The sequence below is a fragment of the Lonchura striata genome, chromosome 4, assembly GCF_046129695.1.
Source record: "Lonchura striata isolate bLonStr1 chromosome 4, bLonStr1.mat, whole genome shotgun sequence".
Classification (NCBI taxonomy): Eukaryota; Metazoa; Chordata; class Aves; order Passeriformes; family Estrildidae; genus Lonchura; species Lonchura striata.
Window position 1 is genome coordinate 27,363,324 of NC_134606.1, and position 16,426 is coordinate 27,379,749.

General features: G+C 36.1%; 1 protein-coding gene across 4 annotated transcripts in view; it reads right to left on the reverse strand.

The window, feature by feature from the left end:
* Positions 1 to 16,426, reverse strand: part of CLOCK (clock circadian regulator) — a 64,176-nt gene that overhangs the window by 29,252 nt on the left and 18,498 nt on the right. For all 4 annotated transcript variants that reach the window (XM_021530535.3, XM_021530448.3, XM_021530365.3 and 1 more), the window contains exons 4-7: positions 6,709 to 6,820; positions 4,357 to 4,447; positions 2,585 to 2,644; positions 2,021 to 2,169 (exon numbers count right to left, since the gene is read on the reverse strand). In XM_021530535.3, the coding sequence (XP_021386210.1) occupies positions 2,021 to 2,169; positions 2,585 to 2,644; positions 4,357 to 4,376 (229 nt within the window). In that variant the 5' untranslated portion in view covers positions 4,377 to 4,447; positions 6,709 to 6,820. The remainder of the gene's footprint in view (positions 1 to 2,020; positions 2,170 to 2,584; positions 2,645 to 4,356; positions 4,448 to 6,708; positions 6,821 to 16,426) is intronic.

The following is a 16,426-nucleotide window of genomic DNA, read 5'->3' on the forward strand; positions in this document are numbered from 1 at the left end:
GATAATGTGGAGATAGTCCAGAAAGAAACAGAAGCAATGCAGTTAAATCCTGGTGACTGAACACAGTAGGATTTCAACCAAATAGCAGTTACTTAGTTCTGAATAATCCATTTATTGGTAGGTCATTTAGATTTATTGTAATATATCCAAGCACTTCAGAAGATAAAATAGTCTTCTGAACTTTGCCAACATTTTGTCCAAAAACATTTTAATGTAAAACACTGCACAGCAATGCTAGTAAGGACTGGCAGCTAGAGCTTTAGGGAACTTAATATGATATGTGCAATCACACAGAGATGCATTCTGTCACACCAAGTGAAGGACAGAAGTGCCATGCCTTAAAAGGCAACCATCTCCAGAGCTGCTTGTGCCCCTTTATTAAAAAATCAAATCTCAGACAGCACTTTAAAGAAAAAAATAATATGGTGCTGCTGGCTGGCTGACACACATTTGTTCAGCATTCTATGTTTTGTTTCAGGAATCACCAAGATAAAATAATTTTGAAACTGAACCGATTTTCACAAAGGCCTTAGAACCTAAAGAACTGAATTGTACAGAAGAGGGGCCTTCATACTGCTTCTCTTTTTGTTATGAGACACATGTACTCAGAAAATCTAAACAGAAAAATCAATATTTAATTGGAACGAAAAGCCCCAAACCTATGAATTCTCATATGAATTATACCCCCATCCTTTTTCATTTCATTTATGTTTACAATTTAAATAGCAATATTCAGTACACATTTGGTGTTAATGGTAACATAACACTAATGGAAGAGACGTGCTAGGGCATGAAAAAAGATTTCTCATACCTTAAATTGATTGACACACATACTGTTGATAATTTCATAACTATTCATTCACTTAATAGTTTCACTTATTTTATAACCTTATAGTTACTTCTTTTGATCCTACTGGTTTCTAGTTAGTATGTATTCCAAAAAATTACCCAAGGAAATTATTTCATTAGCAAGAGAGTCCATTTTCTTCAGCTTTCATCTTATTTTTGGCAGTGTGAACCACAAGGTGCCATATTAAGAACAAGTGTAGGAGCAGGAACAGGGTTTTTTTTTTTATATATATATATAATATCTAACAGCCATAAAAAAGCATACACTTGGTGGAAGAATTTTTTCATGACAGAAATAACAACCTATAACAAACTTCAGTACAGCGTATCTGGGTACATCCCACCATCAGCTGATGCAAACAGCCAGAGGAACAAAGCATAGCAAGGATGTTCAAGGATATTGATAATTTTGACATTTCACATGACCTTTGAAGAACAACATACGCACGCACAAATACACTCAGTGGCTTATCCATCCATGTGTACATTTTAAAAGTTTAGCTATAAGTATTTATAGATTTTCCTGTCATTTTTTCCCAGCTAAAAAGGAAAAAAAATGCCAAAATGCCCATATTCCTGGTCTCTATGCCCTTGTATTTCACTTTTTCTTGTCAAGCAACCAACCCAGAAACACTGCTGGAAACCACAATGCCCTATTGCCTTATCACTTTTGTTTAAGCAGCCAGTTGTGTAGGCATTTGACATGACAAGGAGAACTAACTTCTCTTGGACTAGCTTTTCAGTGATTTATCTTGCTTCATGTAGAACCCAGAGAGACTAATCAACTATTCAATACAGGCTTATCTAAATAACCAAATAAGTATTTCCAGCAAGTATTCTCACTGAAATTAATCAGCAGTTTTCCTATGAAGCAACTTGCACCAACATCTGTCCAGAACAAAAAACTTTGAAGTTATTTCAAAAACAAATCTTCTCTTTGTGAAACAGATTTGACAACTCCAGGACAGAACAAATAGAACTGGCTTTTATTATTAGCAGAAATACAGGTATACTCCTGCAACTTAGATGATCTTTAAAATATCCTTCTCCAGAAGCACTTCACATCTTTTTGACAAATTCCTTAAAGAAGCTGCAAATCTGTAAATATTTTATGTAATAATTGAGTATTACTTAGAAAAATTAAGAATTTATAAATAACATCTGTTGTTACCTTTGTGCTTCCGTAAAAAGTCAATGCTCTTCTGCAGCACAGTGGATTTATCCATCTTCCGAGCATTACCTGGAAGCATGGAACCCAACTCTTTGATAAGTACATTAAACTGATCTCGACGTTTCTTTTCGGACTTGTTTCTAGACACCCTGAAAAGCAAATTAGAAAATGTTTGATAAAAGCTATGAGACTTTCTTATAAGCTGCATACTACTGCCAAGTTCCTGAAGCAAACAGCTCCTTAAGAATTTCTGCTGTGATAACTGTCACAAAAACACCTACTCTCTATCTCAGACAGTATTTTTGAAGAATGGCTTCCTCCTCAAGGAACAGTGCAGCAAAGCCTTTGGAATAAAGTCCTTTTACAAAAACCCTTTTTAAAACACAGATAACTGAACCACAATTATAAATATACAATATATCTGAAAAACCGCAGTAGAAGAAATGCTGTTGAGTAACACATTTATTTGTAAGAGTAACCTTTTTATTGTTTAGAAATCACAGTAATAAGTTAAAGTGTACAAGTATAGGACATTTCTTAGCTTCAAGCAACTTTGAAATTTACCTTTTTGCTTTATCTTTGTCATCTTCTTCCACCAGCCCATCAAAAATGCTTCCGTCATTTCTGAAAGAAACAAAAAGAAATAAATGTTGGAGTGGAAATTCCTCTCCTTTGAAGTCCAATCACAAAGAAGGAGGAAGGGGAAAGATCTGACTGTTCACCATCATCATCTCCATTACACCAAGAAAGCAACTGTTTTACTGTGATGTCTCACAAGGACTATCATCAGTAACCTGAAGCTAAGTCTTCTATGTTCTGCTTGCACTTTACTGAAGAAAAAATAAACTTCTGTTTCTGACACAACTCAAAGGATTCTTGGACTGTTTCTCAAAACTTACAGCCCTATACAATCACTTAATTGAACAACGCTTAAATTTGGTTTTCTGTCTTCTTGGATTACTTGCATTACCTTACCCTTTTGAAAACATGGGAGAGGACAAATGGAATTTATTTTTACTTACTGGCAATTTCTATTCCAGTTACTGAAAATGTATTTTTCTTAAATTCTGAAATACTATTAGTGGGCAAGAGCTAAGGAATATGCTATACTTCATCCACATATGTAATTTTATAAATACATAATTACTTCAATGTTATACAGCAATTATTTATATTTGCTTCCTCAATAAGTATCACATCATTTTCTTAGCTTGACAACTGTCCATCTACTGCTAAAGAGGTGTTAAAAATACCAAAATAAGAATGTGTTTCCCTTTGAAGATGCCTCAGTATCCTTCATACAATTCCTTTGTTTCACTTCCTTTGTGTTGAAAGTCAAGTCAAAACTGTTTTTCTGTTTTCCAAAACTGCTGTATAATGGACTTTGACATATTATTTCTCTAACTTCTCCCTGCTTTCAGCCTATTTAGTGCTGTCCATACTGACCTCTGTGTGTCTATCCTGGAATTTCTTATCCTCATATTTACTTCCTTTAAGCCAAGTAATCTTTCTAAAATGCTTACCTCACCTCTCTTGATTTATCAACCAATTGTACTGTATAGACAATTGTACTGTACATTATGATAACTAGTGATGTTATGAAGTTAGTATTTTGTATGCTACTACATTAACATCAAGCTTTTAGAAGCAATTCATATATTTAAAAGGCTGAAGTTTCAGTGAGATGCCACACAATTTCACTAGAAGTATTGACAAGTTAGACAAGCATGTAAATTTTACCTTCTGCTTTTATTCTTTTTTTAAATTGTGTTTAACTTGACATAAATTAGATACAAGTTTAATTTCCTGAAGTCTCAAAAATGGTAATATACCATTACCATGGTAATATACCACAGGATATTAAGTACAGATGTTCACCTAAGCTGCTAAGAGAGCGCAACTCATAGAATCAAGTAGAAAACATACCTCAGCTATTACTTTTCCCTTGAAATAGGTTAACAGGTCACTTTACTATCTACACTAACACTAATCATTTAAATGCATTGGCTTTTCTTAATCAAAAACTGAAGTACTCAAAAAATTAAAAGTTCAAGTAAACCTTCAAAATCAGCTCAACTTGCACAGATGTTGTTCCATGGCTGAAAACAACTAATGCATTTTAAGATTAACCTCAAGCAATTAAAATCACTATTTCCATTGACTACAAAATGACACATCTAATAACTACCAAATTAACTTTGTCAAAAATAACCAAAACCTCACTCTTTAATTTTTGTGTAAGGTAACATCTAAATATATTAACAGTACAAAAAATACTATTAAAGAAAGAACTGAACAGTAATTCTCCCAAAATTCTCCCTTATCTGTTAACATACCTGTCTGCAATGGAGCTCATTTTATGGGTGCTTATGGTAAAAAACTTAACATATCACACTTTAGTCTTGTGGTAGACATTTGTACGCCTGCCTGTAAGAGAAGAAAAAATATCAAAATGTGACTGAGGGAAAAAAATGAGTTCTTTGTTAGAGCATACTGACATTTTCATTTGCTCCTAATCCTCCCTCTCTTCCAACCTTCTGCTCTGCCCTCCTACCTTCTCTAAAGCAGTCTCCATTTCCAGCATAACCTGGCCCTTAACATCTCATTTTACATGACAGAGTTCAAGAGAACATTATCAAAGGCTACAGTAAATAAGTCTGTACTAAATCAGTACAAACCTTTTTATGACTCTGAATTCAATACAGCTCTTAATTTTAATTTTAACTTTTTCCTAAAGAACCCTCATAAGTTTGAAGGCTGAACAGATGTTAAATACACTTAGCAGTACATTCTATTTAGAAACAGTGCAAACAGAAAGCTTTACAACTTGGGCTATATGATAGATTATAGCACAACTATAATCTATTCTTACTGTACTTTTTCTTGAGCACATTTTTATCACAGACATGTGAAAAGATAACAAGAAGATACCAATCAGAATATGATCTCTGTACTGTGAGAAATTTAATCTGATCGTTTCTTAAAGCAGTCACTCATGACAGGAAGTTTTTGGTTTTCCAGATGAGCATTTGACTTTGAGTTAAGAATGTGAATGAAATATTAATAGTGAGAGAAGGAATATAACACAGGTTATGAAAAGGCTAAATTCAAACATAAAACAATAGAATTAAACCTGTTTCTTTCATATGAAAAGTCAGTTTTCAGAAGCTGGTCAAATGGACCAGCAAGATTGTAACAGTGGCAGTGATTAGGGAACAACTGCATGCAGGAAGTTTTACATGAACTGAACTTGCCAACCTTCTGGAATTTTTAGTAGGCTACAAACTTAATACTAAAAAGGCTATTTATTTCAAAGAAGATGATATTAGTCCATTTAGTGACTCAATATTTTCTGAAAAAGATTTATTTGTTTCTGAGAGTATTAAAATCAGTGGAACTTGCAGTGTCAATACCACAAGAAATACAGCAGCAAATGCCTGATGAGGGAACTCAGGAAGAATGCTTGTGATTCAACTAAACTATCTCTGCATCTACAACAGCCACATACTGTGTGTGTTTATTTCACAAGAATAGCATTTTCACCACAAAGTTTCATAACTTGAGTGCAGCAGGAAAGTAAATGGGAGAGCTGTGCTGCAGCAGAATCTCTTTCAAGGCACATGACAAGGTGTTTCTGCCCAAATGCCCAACTTCTTCAATTAGCATAGAACACCTTTGCCTTGCCTTCACCCTCCAAAATCTAGTGCTATGAAGACATATGGGCAGCAAACCACTTCTTCCCTCAAGTTCTTCAAAATAACAACTGCATTGGCCATACTGACAAGTTAAATTCCTCAAATTAGTTGGCCAAATAACAGAGTTGAGCCATTTGAAAACCAGCCATAAATGGCACAAGAAAAATAAATTATGAGGAAGTAATCTGTTTGAATTTTTGTCAAAACTGTGCAGCAAGAGATAGATTGCTCAGCAGTAAAAGCTGACTATCATAACTGGCACAGAACTAAGTTTGCAATCAAGACAAAAGCTATAAACTTGTTTTCATTTAACTTACATGGTAAGCAGTAATATAGCTATCCACTAATTACACTTGTGTTAATTTTTATACAAAAATGGTATCTAAAATTATAGGCATCGGGAGCACTATCAAATTGTGTAAGACAAATCATACACTTTCCCTAATCTGCAAAAGAAAAGCACTTGTACAGCTAAATACAAAAAACTTTTACTTGTGACATAACTGACATACTAATTATGCAGAAACAGAATTTAAAAGTCAGTATTTTTCACTTTAACAGAACACTCAATTCCCAGAATTCAACAAAATCATTCATTACAATATATAAATCCTATGTTAGAACAGGCAACCTAGACCTGGTATCCAAGACAAATAGTTTAAAGTACTGAAAAGTACAGGAAATGTACCTGTAATACACTGGTTTCTCATCTTTCAAGGTCTGAACCTTCTGTCTTTGCATCCAAATTTGCAAGACACTGAACACTCTCAGTGCTTATACATGCCAAGGATAAGACTGCAGAGATAATGCCACCAAAACCAGTCAAGTTGAAAATAAACACTAGGTAAATAAAGGACTATGTCTACTTTCTAAGATCCAAATTCAGTCATGTTCTGGAGAGCAAAATACACTACTTAACACTGCTACTCAGCCTGTCAGTGCTGATAACTGAATGCCATGGGAATCTTACCAATTATAAGAACACAGTTTTACCTTTAACGCTTTGGGACTTGTTGAAGTATGAGGTTTAGGGACAAAACCTGGTTCTTGTGAAGAACAATGTGGAGTTAAGAGGTATCCTCTTCCGCAGAAAATAAATTCCGAACTGTCAAAAAATAACAATGGAGAGCTTTAAAATCCATGAGTTTAAAAATTATCTACTTCTTCATTTTTTAATAAAGATAAGAATTTGTTTTAATGAGAGTAATTTCTAAATACAGTATTATCCTTATCAAAAATAGCTCAAGTATTTTACTATCTGAATTGACACTGCTTAAAAGTTCTTGATAAGCGGATATTCTGACACAGTTTTACCTTGGCTTTAAGATATCATTTTTGGCCTATCTTTAGCCTTGATGTCCTTTTCACTTTGGTATCACCAAGTGAAAACACCATTTCAATTTGGTATCATTCCTATCATCTACATCTTCATATCCACTTATTACATTCAAAGTGTATTTATACCCCATTGTTTAAATATCTTTTCACTGAAGTTCTTATTAAGGTCTCTTCTGGCTCTGCTACATCTTCTGCTCTCCAAATCTCCAAAATTGTTATTCTCAGGACTCCAGCATGTGCAGAATGCTGCTGCTGTTGACAACTAGCAAAGTTGCCCAGTTGCCCATTGCTTCTCCCTCAAACACAGCCATTAACTCTCCGTTTCAAAACCTACTTCAAAATCAATTCCCAGAATGTATCACAAACTTGCTTCACAACTGCACTTCTAAACAAGAACTCAGCACCGACATAAGTGATTGCCTACTTTCAGTCTCTTTATACCATTACTTTTCATTTACAGTTACTTCCCTTGAACCATGCCGCTTTCCACATTTTCAAGCTACATGAAATCAGGCTTTTTCCCTCATCCCTGTTTCTATCTGCCTTGCTTACTGTTCTTAAAATAAAACAAATTCACCATAATACGTACTTCTTTCAGTTCTGAAAAATGTTATTTTAAAGTATATTTGAAGTCTAAAAAGGAAGATGGAATCTACAAACTAAGGTTTTACTACTTGCAAATTCATTGACGATATTTATGGAAAACACCAGAATTACCACTTATTTGATTTGAAAAGTTAGAGTGCCTTCTGCACCTAAAAGAGGTTCTCAAGTGGTTAAAATACAGATGCAAACATTAACATAGAAAGTTAAAGCATAGCAGAACAATCTGCCAACAGGAGAAAAACAATTATAGTGTGATTCAATGAAGCCACTCGTTCCTGTCTGGCCAAATAACCTGCTGGCCCATTGACCTAGTTTTTTAGGTGTTTACAGCCTCCTCTCCTATTCTGTTTTATTCTATTTGACAAGTGCAAACATTAATAGTGACAAAGAGTCCCATGGAAGTTTGTAACATGAAACCAGTGTTTTTAAGCTGCTTGGAGTGGAACAACTCTGCCAGCTCTCACCCTAACAGAGTTCTGTTAATGATGAAAATTTTAGACATCTTCTAATGATGAAGATTTTAGACCTCCTCTCTGCAGTATGTAGAGGTGCATTTCTTTTAAATCACGATTACACGCTTAAGACAAACATCACAGGTTTTAATCACAGAACCATCTTTTCTAATGTCAAAAAAGGGAACTCCGACACATATTTCAAAAAGGGATTTTAAGAAGAGTAGGAGAGGGATATGCGTATATCATAAAAGAACACAAGCAAGCTTAAGTCAGACTAAAAGAGAAGCAAAACACAGTGGAAAAGCTTTTGTTGCCAAAACCACACAGATCTCTAACTCAGTAGAAATGGCATGCATGTGAAAGCCAGCAGAAAGGTTAAAACGCCTACATGCCAGCACTGGCAGCCACAAGTGTTCAAAGGTCATCATTCTGTCTCCACAACTCATTATTTTTTTTTTTTTTAAGAATAAATCATAGTGTCTGTTGCTTGACACTGCATTTTGAACACATTCAGGCATGTTTCCCAGCTTTTCTGTAACCAAGGTGGCTAGAAACTTAGTATCTTAAAGGAAGCTGAGGTCCTCAACCAAAAATCTTAGCTGCTGCCATGGATGTGCAAAATTGCTCAATCTGTAGAAAAATTACAAAAACAAGCAATTCTGCAAGTTCTGCACTATGCTGACATTACTCATGGAATAAGTTATTGGGGTCCCAAGTCATTGTTTGGCCAAATAAAAAAGGTTCTGAATAAGTTACAGTGTAAAAAGTCGTATTACAACCTAAGGTAATAAAGTTCACACCATCTGATAAAAAATTCAATTTTTTAGACTGAAATAATTTCAGTACCTTCAGTCCAATTTTATTATCAATATTGGAATGCACATCGGTAATATTAAATATTGGAAACAAATTCAAAGATTGAACAAATTATGAAATTACAGTACAGTCTTGATAATGACAGATGTTCTGTCAGGACTGGACTGAAAAATGAGTGGGACAATGGTGCATGCATTGCCCATATAGAGCCAGTAACTGAAATCCCTATGTCTCCAGGACTTCACTGTAATGGTAACACTGACAAATATTTTTGAGGAGGAGTAAGTATTGCCCTTATACTGTAAAAAATATTTTTATATGAAAGCCTTTATTTATGTAAAATTTATGTCATAGCATACAAGTAATACTTATATGATTTTGCATAATACCACCCTGAGAAATAATGTGAGGTGGCTTGTATTATTAAAACAAATAATTTCACACAAAGATTATCATAGGAAGAACATATGAAGTGATACGGTTTTCCAAAACTACAGTTTCTTCAAACAGAAACTGATTAATTTCTTTAATACAACCTGATTTCTGTGCTATAATCCAATTTTGCCAGGGGAGCAAACTAGTTATTAAAATCATTGAGGATTAGCTGTAGAGAAGATCTTGTTTAAAGAATCAAAGCCACAGCACCCAGTGCTCTGCAGAGCTCTTAACACTAATCACCCATCAGGGTAAGAAAGACCAAGAGCAGAAACATCACACTGAGCAAACAGCTGAGCAGAACCTGACTCCCAATGTAAGCACAGCATCAGAAGCCCAGTTCATTATAGAGATTCTGAAGATAATTACAAACCTTCCTGATACTCCTTTCAATGAGCTTTGATCATTTGGATAATGAATTTCTAGGGTTTTACTCTACTAGGACATTATACCATAATTAGGGCAAACAGAGATCCAGCCATTATCTCCTGCCCAGAATAGCACATCACTATCACTCATATTTTCCATTTTGCTTTTTGCTTCACTGCATTACCTCCAGCCCAGATATTTTTTTCTTTATCTTTCTCTTTTTTGGAGGTGGGGTAGAGGGGAGTCTAAAAATCTCTTGCTCTACAAAACACTATGGTTTAGTTTCTCTGCAGAAACCATAGTGTTTTGTAGAGCAAGAGATTTTTAGACAGGTAAACCATAAGCACTTGCTCTCTAATCACATATCGTCCGGTCTAATAGAATGAGCAAGCAGGTTCCAAGTCAGTTGATCCTTTGCTTGCAATGGTATATACACCAGCAGAAAGCAAATTAGGGTAATGACTGATTAATCTTTTCTTGCTAATCAAAGGCTGTCTGTGAAAATACTATCTTTTTGAAACTGACATGTCTCCTTTTTTACCTCAAAAAGAACGGGCAATTGGAAAAAAAATCAAAATATGGGCCTAAAAGGAACTTCAAGGAACTCTCATCAAACTTTGCAGCTGAACAGGTTATTCCAGCAGCTGGGAATAGTCACATACTCCAAGCTTTCCTCTATCACACCAACAAACTAGTTTTTGGTCCGTGCTTGCACAAAAGAGATGACACATCCTAGAAATGTCACTTTCTGAGATAAAACATGCTATAGCAGCAGGTGTTCATCTTCCAGTACTTCAGAGGACAAACAATGAGAGGGCTGCTTCTAGCATGAATGGATCCCAGATGGCTTTTAATAGGAAAATTTGTGAGTGGCCATGAGTAGTCTGCTGTGGATAAGCAGCTTCCTTAGGTCCATCACCTTTTCAAGGAGTACTCAAGGATATAGAGTGGAGAAAGTGCAGTAGAACAGAAGACTGGTGGTGTGGGTTGCCATTACTTGAATGGCAGTCTCATATCTGCTATACCTGAATGGCAGTCTCATGTTTGCTACTGAAGCACTTTTGGTAAGAGGGTAAGTCCAAGAAGCAGCCGACAGGAGAGATTAAATGCCTATTAGAAGGCCTGTAATGGTCCTAGTTAGCGATATCACCAATTTAGTTGAGTTATAATGACCTCTCAAAGAGTGCATACTATTTGTGTACCATCATATACAGTCCACAGCAGCTACAAGAGGCTACAGATCACCCTGAGTAGCAGAAAACATGACAAGAGAGGTGAAGACAGGTTAAGTTCTTAGAAATGGTTTGTCACACAGATGTGCCCTGGTCTACTCCCTGACAAGGTAATGGACCTAAACAAGCTGCTCAAACAAATATGTTCAAGAGTCACTGCAAATAAAATTTTCATAGAAAAATGAATTATGAGGATGATGGGAAAAGGCAATTCTCTCCTGCATGCTTCACGTATGACTGTCTCACCATCAAGAGAGAGATTTCTCTAGGACTTGGGACTGACCACAGTTTGCAATTTCCATTTCTCTAGCTCACAAAAAAGAAAACACTCCTTTGCTCCAGATCATTTTGGCTGATCTCTGCTTGACCAGCTGTTCTGCAGCCACTCTTCTACCTTTCTCCACAGTCTCTTTCCCCTTACTCAACACAGCTCCCTCCTGATACAGTGCAGCTCCCTAATCTTAGCCCAGACTGCAGTGAAGATGCATGTAAGAAAGCTCTAATAAGCCTCAGACCTGGGCTACAGTGATTACACACAGGTGGAGTTTTCCTGAGGGATGTGAATCAGTTGAGCAGTAAAGTTAGGCCTCTGGAGCTAGCCAATACCAACCCCAGGGAAACTGCCCTCTGGGACAAGGGAGAGCAACAGAGCTGGCAGATCTGTAAGGATGTCCTCCAGAGAGCACAAGAGCTAATGATCTCCAGGCACAAGAAATCAGGCAAGGAACACAAGAGTGTTGCAAGGATGAGAAGCGACTGCTGGCCAAAGTAAAGGGCAAGGCATAAATGCATCCCTCTACTCTGTCCCAGGAAAGGTATCCCAGGAAGAGTAGAGGGATGCAGCCCAGTTGTGAAGGAATGGGACGAGGAAGGCCATGGCAAAGCTGGAGCTGAACTTGACAAGGGATGCAAAGAGTAACATGAACATCTATAGGTATAATAATCAGGAAAGGAATGTCAAAGAAGGTGTACACACCCACTAAACAAGGCTGGTAAACTGGTAACAATGGATGAGGAGATGGCTACGGTACTCAACAACTTTTTTTTTTTGGCTTGCAACCTCCATCTTAAATGGATGGACTGCAAGACAGAAACTAGAGGAACCAAGTCTCTTCCACTGTAAGAGAAGATCAGATTCATGATCACCTGAGGAAGCTGATTATACATTAAGTCCATGACACCTGATAGATGCATCCCGGAGTCCTGAAGGAACTGGCTGATGTATTTGCACAGCCATTCTCCATAATATTTAAAAATTAATAGCAATCAAGCTAAGTTCCAGGTGACTGGAAAAAGGAAAACATTGAAACCAGATTATCTTTACAGTGCCTTCCAACATAAACTATTTTATGATACATTTGAACCTGGCCCACACTTGCCTATGTACCCCACAGATCTGGTCTCTGACTCACCAAACTGACTTCTCAAAATATCCTCAGACCTGCCACCTCATCAGGAATTCTCTAGCAATCTGGGCTCTTGGCCTAAGCCTGGCTTCCCTCCAGCTCCCTGGGAGTGACCAGGAAAGCACTCAGCAGGTTGCTAGGTATCTAATAATTGGTCCTTAGCTGTGGGGTACTGAAGCACTTACAAGGCTTTTTTTCCCTCCATCCCTTTCCAGGCTGCCTGTATTACCTTTGCCTTCCAAGATTCCACCTAACTACACCTCTAAACACCTAAGGTGTTGTTTATGTGCCTCCATCAAATTGCTAACAAAGATACTAAAATAAAGTGATACAAATTTTCAGAGTCGTCAATAAACAAACTCCCCAAATGAGAAAAACAAAAAGGACAATAAGAAATAGTACAAACCCAAGTTTATAAGATAAATTTGAAAGGCAGCATTTAAGAACCTAGCCACCAAAACCAGATGTTATTCTTCTGTAGTCTCATTTAAAATATTTTCTCTGTCATTTGTATACAGTTACTTACAAGAGACTCCCTTCCTTCAATAACAAAGCTGTAGGAGTGCATGGCAGAAATAATGTTTGCAAATCATGTGCAACTAGTCTGTACAAAAGAAGACAGTGGCTACACGTTAGCATCCCACTTGCTCCCATTTTTTTAAGGCCCCACCCTTCTTTGGCTCTCACTGAAGGTGCACACTCCTTTAGCTCTGGCCACACACTGAAGCAGATTTGTGAAACTATGTGTTTAAAAGAACACATATATCACACAGTTTTAATAAGAACAGAATAATAAAGAATGCTTTTAGAAGTGTGGCTCCATCTATCTTTGAAAATTGGCAGAGCTAAGAAGCAGTACCCCTCTATAAAGAGCAGTAATATCTTAGCTACATCTATCATTCCTGGTTTTAAAACATGAAGTAAACACCGTACCCTGGGTTAGACTTGAGTATGTGTTGTGTTTCCACATCTAAAATACAATATATATTTCATAATCAAGTCTGGCTTAAAAGTACACCTACGGTCCCTTTAAATGGTGCTCAACACAAAACCAGTACTTCACAACAGGTGCGCAAGTCAGGAGAAGCTAATTACTAACCTGTTAGTGTTACAATTCAAAAAGAAAAACTTTCACATCCCTATGTAAATCTCCATTTCTTTTAATGGAATGCTGGGAAGATAAAACCTGTAGTCAGCTAGCCAGTTGAAGAACAGATCCTAAATTAAAGCTCACTGTGCTGAGGAAAAAAGTGTTATAGATGGTCTAAAATCTGCAATCTGCTATTTTCTAACACAACCCTTATAAACTTAGCACAATTCACAATGAACAAATAAAATCCAGCTTCCTTCTTCCAGCCCTTAGAACTGAGAAGGCAGACAATTGACACGTTTTTTCCAGAAGTTCAAAAGGTGAAAAAATTCCATACACACATTCTGAAGTTTAAATTCCTACTGAATATTATAAGTATCCCATAAAATTATTTACTATGTACAAATAATTGTTTTTCTACAGAATAAAGTTATCAGACAATAAAAAAATCTTCACTTGATGATTTCTCAATATTAACAGAAACTTAAAGAAAATACTTTAAAATACACTATCAAGATATCTACCCTGGAGTTAAAAACACTTTGATATAATTAATCCAATTAAAAATGTGAATATTTATGAAATTGAGCATTATAAATTTTAGATGTTTTTATCAGACACAAATGTTAGTTTAACAATCATTTTTTGTAAAATGGTATTTCACATTTCCATCAAAGCAAAAATATTATGAAGAATCCTAACAAATCAAACCAAAGAAGAAAAATTTATTAAACATTTAATTCTGTCATGTGTCTCTCCTTCCTTCAAAAATATTCCTACACTGGAAAATAAACATGGTAATTCACCAAGAAATGAGACAGACTAAAGAATCAAACATTGGTTTTCCTATACCGAAATAATGAAAGAATAACAGATACAGAAAGTCAACTACTTTTTGAAAACTGTTCTGGAGAAAATTAACTTTCAATTTCAACAGACATAATTATTACACATTCAAAGCAAGATAACACCAAGGAAATTCTTCTTCCATTACATGCAAAATTGCTGTTTTGTGTTGATATAAATGCAAGCTTAAGTTTAGAAGTTGTTATTATTACTGCAACACTCCTGTGTATTTCCTGGTTACACTCGAAAAATTATAACAGTATTTTATTCATTCATGCAGGTCTCCTGCCCCTTTGTCCAACTTCTTGCTCACTGTTCTTGAGCCTTAAAGGAGTCATGCTTGAATACCATGGGATTCTTTCAAGAAGATCCCTGAAGTCTGTGGCTGTAGTCTTACTTGCTTCCCTGCTTCATCCTTGCCCTTTACAGTCCATAAAGGACACAGTTTATGAGTCTTAAATCAGTTTTAAGTGTCATCAAATTATTTTATATCATGAACTTACTCCTTAAAGGTACAATTAACTAGCACATCCAGAAACATCTTAACGCTTCTTAGTTATACCCACATGAAAAAGTGATGGGAGGGGTCAGAGGGGAACTGGCACACCAGTTCCAGACAACTAAAAAAAAATGCCAGACAACTAGATAAAATGAACTCGAGGGATTTTTGTAGGTGGTTTTGTTTTGTTGGGGGGTTTTTTGCTTGTTTTGTTTTGCCCTCTTTTCTTGGTTGATTTTCTCTATATAGGAGACAAATATTAATTCCTAACCCATGGTCAGGGTATTAACCTAGAATGTGGGAGAAGTAAGACTACTTCCTCTGAATCTGTCCACAGATTACGAATTACCACATGAAAGATAGCAAGAGCAATACCCACAGACCACAAAGGTAACTACATGGCTACAGAGACCAAGCACTTCACATCCTAGAAGCACTTTTACCAATCTCCTTGATCAAGCCAGAAGTTTCTGTAATGTTAGCCTTTGATCATTTCTCTGGCCACATTAAATTTCCTCTCTTCAGCTATCATTAATATGTGATCAGTCAACAGAGGCTAAAAAATGGTCCAGCCCCAAACTAACCCAAATATTGTTTCATTCAGCTAAATCAACTACATTTGTTTTACCATGACTGCTCAAAAGCTGTATTGGCACAGAGGAAGGGGAAGCAGCAAATCACCAGGTTAGACATCTTTTGGCAACAGTGGAATTTCATGCTGACGTATATCACGTGTTAAATCACAACTAGAGAGCAAAATTAGGAAAAACAAGATTCAAACTTGTGCTCAAAGAAACGAGCACTGTAGTTACTACCTGAGAAGCCTGCATCATATTTAAAGGACACATCTTTAATCTCCCATGCACTGCTGCCTCTCACATGACAATCCATGAGAAATTAAACTTCTGGGTAGAATGCAACTTATTCTTATATAGTGATCCAGACTCACAGGTCAGCTTCTGGATATGAAAACAAAACCAGAACTCAAATTACAGTCAATGGGAATCTCAAGCAAAATGTAAATATATATACCTGATGTGTTGCTTAGTTGTCAACCTATTTATCAAACAGCACGTTAATTAGCATGAACTTGGATGGTTTTAGGATGATCCTCAGTACAGATACTTATACAAGGATATTCCTCTAAATTAATAATCTGAAACTAAAAGAATTTGATGAATGATTTATATCAACAGTAGCTATTTGTAACACAATTGTGCAGGTATACCAAATGGACATTAATTTTTTTTTTAATTCACTACAGTTGCTAACAGCAACACCCAAGAACATATGACAGGTGTTTTAGAAAGCCAGTGTTTTATTTGAAACTTAATTATCTGTATCACATAGAAATGCATACATGTAAGTAAAACAGTTCTAAAAATATTTAGTGCTAGTCACCACTTTACTTTTTACAAGTTGATTGCACAATCCATGATCTGTGCAGCTGTGGAAGTGCTTCTGGTTCCTAAATTTCCCAGCATGTGTGACTCATGCACAGCTAAATTATTCTGTAAAGCTCTTGTGAAGAGTGGACAGTCTGCCTGCCTGAAAAATGGAGTAGGCAGTGTAACTCACTGGAAAGCATCTTCAAAATTAAAGAAGTGAGACTTCACATT